The 4,831-nt window shown below is 38.3% G+C and overlaps 1 protein-coding gene across 1 annotated transcript; it reads left to right on the forward strand.

The window, feature by feature from the left end:
- The first annotated feature begins 311 nt into the window (after nt 1-311).
- LOC131144141 (metalloendoproteinase 2-MMP-like) lies at nt 312-2,073 on the forward strand. The gene has a single exon (XM_058092562.1). The coding sequence runs from the start codon at nt 730-732 to the stop codon at nt 1,861-1,863; it is 1,134 nt and encodes a 377-aa protein (XP_057948545.1). The 5' UTR covers nt 312-729; the 3' UTR covers nt 1,864-2,073.
- Nucleotides 2,074-4,831: the final 2,758 nt, after the last annotated feature.

The following is a 4,831-nucleotide window of genomic DNA, read 5'->3' on the forward strand; positions in this document are numbered from 1 at the left end:
AATTTTTTAAAAAATAAATTAATATTTATTTTTAAAAATAAAAAATAAAAACTATTTCCCACAACTAAAATGGATCAATTTTTCCATTTTCCCAAATCTAGTTATGATCATTATTAACACTTCACCTTCTTTTGAGAAAAGATTATCTCAATCTTTTGTACAATTTGTATTGGATGCATTTTTCTTGAAAAGGAATATAATAAAAACTTAAAAATTTATTGTCATAGTACAAAAAATTTCTCTTTATTTAGAAAAAAATTTAACGAAATTACTTATAAGCCACCCACCATTAAAAATCCACTTCAAAACAAATCTGCCAAGATATAATATATAGTATTTTCTGTTATTAAACACATGTTCTATGATACGAATAGGCCAATCTCAGTAGGGCCCACTCGGAGACGGAACCAATGACTTCATTCCACGTGCATAGGAAACATCCTGCGTGGGTTCGCAGACTGCGATGTCATCACGGACAGTTCAACCCCCTTCTTTGACCCTCTTGCCCGCCATCCCGCAGCCGTCAAAGACGTCCAAACCGTAACCCATCCCGCCGAGCACATCAATTCAGATTTTTCCGAGGACGCGTCGGCGCACATGTTCGCAAGTAACCTAACCTGCTAGGTATAGTCAAAAGAACATATTAGTCAAAGCAAAAAACACCAGAAACACTTCCAATGTTTCGACGCATTCCATACCATAAGTTTAAATACTTCCTCTGATTGGTAGATGAGAGAAAATACGCAAATCCCCGAAAACATGAGACACGTTCTGTTTGCTTTGGCCATTTTTCTGTGCCTTCGCACAGTTTCAGTCTCCGCCTTCCCCCGGTTCTTCCCAAATATATCCGCCCTTCCGCCGCCAGCGCTCCTCCCCAATGCCACCGCTGGCCCCTGGCAGCGCTTCCAGAACTTCTCCGGCTGCCAACGCGGCGAAGTCCTCGACGGCTTGGCCAAACTCAAACAGTACTTCCATTACTTCGGGTACATCCCGACCTCCAACTTCTCCGACGACTTCGATGATATTCTCGAATCTGCGATTAAGACGTACCAGCGCAACTTCAATTTGAACGTCACCGGCAGCCTCGACGTCCCTACCCTCCGCCAGATCGTCCGCCCCAGATGCGGCGTCGCCGACATAGTCAACGGCTCCAGCTCCATGAACTCCGGCAAGACGGCGTCTCCTGACAGCGCCTCCTTCCATACCGTCGCTCACTATTCATTCTTCCCCGGCACGCCGACGTGGCCGGAGTCCCGGCGGGACCTCACCTACGCTTTCTTGCCGGACAATCAGCTTTCGGATGACGTGAAGACGGTGTTCGCCGACGCCTTCGCCCGGTGGGCCGCGGTCACGACACTGACGTTCTCGGAGGCGGCATCGTACTCTGCCGCCGACATCCGGATAGGATTCTACAGCGGCGACCACGGCGACGGGGAGGCGTTCGACGGCGTGTTGGGGACGCTGGCGCACGCGTTCTCGCCGCCGAGCGGGCGGTTCCACTTGGACGCGGACGAGAACTGGGTGATCGACCTAAGCTCGTCGACAGCGACGACGGCGGTGGACCTAGAGTCGGTGGCGATTCACGAGATCGGGCACCTTCTGGGGCTGGGGCACTCCTCAGTGGAGGAGTCCATCATGTACCCGACGATCACGTCGGGGACGAGGAAGGTGGAGCTCGTAAACGACGACGTACAGGGGATTCAGGAGCTGTACGGCAGCAATCCCAATTACAACGGTTCGTCGTCGACGACGTCGACGACGTCAAATCAGGAGAGGGACTCGTCGGACGGTGGGGTTCGCGGCGGGCCAAGGTGGGGACTTGGTCTTCTGACGGTGATTGGATCTGTTGTATTGGTATTGTAAATTATTATTATTATTATTTGAATTCTTCGTATTTTATTTATTTTTTTAATTCTTATAATGATAAAGTTGACAGTGTATGAGAGATTTTTTTTTTTTTCTTCTTTAAACATTGTTACCATACACTGGTAGGGGCAGAGCATGTTAATGTTTTTGTAATTTATGGGGATGTTTATAAGTGTTTAGGAATATTATTGGGTTGCTTAGTTTTTATTCTATCGTCCAAATGTCTAATTTATGTTTGTTGTTCAACTTTGACTTTTAATTTTGACTTTTAAGAGATTAATTTTTAAGCTTTAGTTTTTATTTTATTATTTTATTGGGCTGAAGTAGAGATTTGGTGGGATGGGGCAATGGAGTGTTCTATTCATAATTGGCGTTTTGGGTTCTCTCACAACAGATTTTTCTTCTGAAATACTATTCCAATAAGTTAAATTAATGTATCTAGTATTGCAAATTTCATCGGGCTAAATATATTTTTATAATTTTTTTTATTTTTGATATGTAACCAAGTTAAACTCAATTCATGGTTGAAATTAATTGACTTCAAATTATTTTTTTAGTGAAATTTCAAATTTACAAATTTTTTAATTGAGCATTCAATTTAAAATTTTCAAGTCAAGCTCAAAGAGGAGAAGATCATCTGGTACTAATTCTTTCTTATGCAACACAAACAACAAAGAAAGATATTTGGGCATTAAAATAACAGTTTTAAGTTTGTATTATAATTCTCTTGCACACTGTAGATAATGTGCATTGACGGCTCTAAAGAATTTTGTTAGAACCTTCCCCTTTATCTTTTAGTTTATGATGATAATTTTAATGTTACTTTTGGGTAGATGTTGTAATGTTTTTATTCAGCTTAATGAAATTCTTTAAAAATATATATATAAAATTGGATAGTCAACTCAACTCAAAAACAACCCTTAACTTTAAAGAAGAGAGACGAGAACCCAATCCTTGTAGAAATACATTGTTGGAATTTGTGTGATCCCAAGAGAATGTTGAAGTGGGTTTTAAAATTTTTTTGACTAAATTAAACTTTTACGCTCATTCACCACATATCAATATCTCTTTTTCATAATACAAACATGTATGTAAAATAATTAAACTATAAGTGCAGGCATACACGTATACAGTATATCTCATTTAATTTAAATGTGTGCATGCAAATAATTATAACAGTGAATAAACAAGTATACACATATAGAAATTTAAGTACAGAAATTTATATGAGATAGAGAGAGAGTGACACACAGATTTTGTTATCGAAATTCGGCCAAACTAACCTACATCCCCGTCTTGGGCATACCCCCCAAGGATTACACTATCCTTGTCCATTTAAACAAGTGGAGCAGAAGCTCTTACAACCTCTCCTTATGGGACAAGGTAAACCTCAGCTCAATTATAAGGCTTAGCCCAACTTATCTCTCTTACGGGGTAGAGACTCCTTAATTCAATTTTCGAATTAAACTGAACTAATTTCACTTACGAGACTGAGACTCCCGAGTTCAATTTACGGGATGAACCCAATCGATACATTAAAAAATCATTTTTGTACATACAAAAACGCTTCTAAATACAAGCATGGATGTACACATTAAAACTTCGAATACATGCACTCTAATATAATATGAGTTATGCTCAGTAGAGAAAGGGTGTTTTACTTATATAATATTTTCAATCTTTGAAAAAAATGTATATGATTAGCACATAAAGATTTAAACCCTAATAAGATTTTCTCAAACAAAATATTTTCAATAAAGGATATAGGAAAGCTTAGGGTTTTTAACTCAAAAAGAATTTTGTCAATATATAAGCACAAGTGAGCTTATGAATCTTTGCAATGAGTTGTGCAAAGATTCACAATGTTATAAATAATTTCTTCACAAAAATATTTATCAAAGAAACTATGGGAAAAACCCTAAATATACTCTCCAACTGATTTTGAAATAAAAGCTTGAGTGAGAGTACATACGATAGATACAAACTAAATGCTCAAAATAAAATACTCTCTTCTAAAAAGATTTTTCAAAAGAAATATTGAAAGAGAGTAAGAGAGAGTTTAAAATATTTTATCTCAAAGAAAAAATTTTTGCATTAAAAATGGTTTGGGGAACTTTGATTTGATGAAATAATTTGAGAGGATTTTAAAATTAATCAAAGTTACTAATCTGAGTTATGGATGGGATATTTATAGATTTTCAGAAAATATGACCGTTGAGGGACACGCTCATCATTTTGAAAATGTTTAAGTGAAAAATTAAAGACGATTAGCAGCTAAAAATTAAATCAACCCGAGAGGTTTGGTCAACCAAGAATAAGGTTCGGTCGACCACTTTTATAAGTTTGATCAACCGAGACAAATTTGAACTATAGGTTTGGTCGATCATATCAAGGTGTTTCTGAAACCTTCACGAGTTCGATCGACCAAGGCAAACGTTGGTTGACCATTCATATAGATTCGGTCAACCAAGGCTAACTTGAACTACAAAGTTTGGTCGACCAAGTAGTTGGGGTGTCAGAGGTTAATGGTTCGGTCGACCGAGGACAGCGCATTCAATTCAGTATGGTCGATCGAGCGAAGTCAACATGTTGACTCTAACCTGTTTGGTCGATCGAGGCATTTATACTGCCAAGGGTTCGGTCGACCGGGCTTTTAAATTAAGCCCAAAAATCGAACGTCAGTTGACCAAATTAGGATATTTCAAAGCCTTTATATGATGTTAATTTTTATGAAAAAGGTTTTTAATGAAAAATTCAATGTCCTAAGGTCTGTTTATGACTTTTGGTTCCCTACGGTCTGTCTATGGTTCTGTCTGAGCATTCAAATCATATCATACAAGATGCATGCATTATTATAGACCAAAGTTTAAAAATAAAACTTAAATGCATTACAAGATAAAACAATAAATGTCTTATTCTTCTTTTGCTCTTCTGCCTTCATGGAATGCGCCTGATCGTATAGGCT

Source organism: Malania oleifera, chromosome 12 (assembly GCF_029873635.1).
Source record: "Malania oleifera isolate guangnan ecotype guangnan chromosome 12, ASM2987363v1, whole genome shotgun sequence".
Classification (NCBI taxonomy): Eukaryota; Viridiplantae; Streptophyta; class Magnoliopsida; order Santalales; family Ximeniaceae; genus Malania; species Malania oleifera.

What these genes read in the sequence shown, in the direction of transcription:
- LOC131144141 (XM_058092562.1), top strand. Translation starts at nt 730, where the DNA reads ATGAGAGAAAATACGCAAATCCCCGAAAACATGAGACACGTTCTGTTT.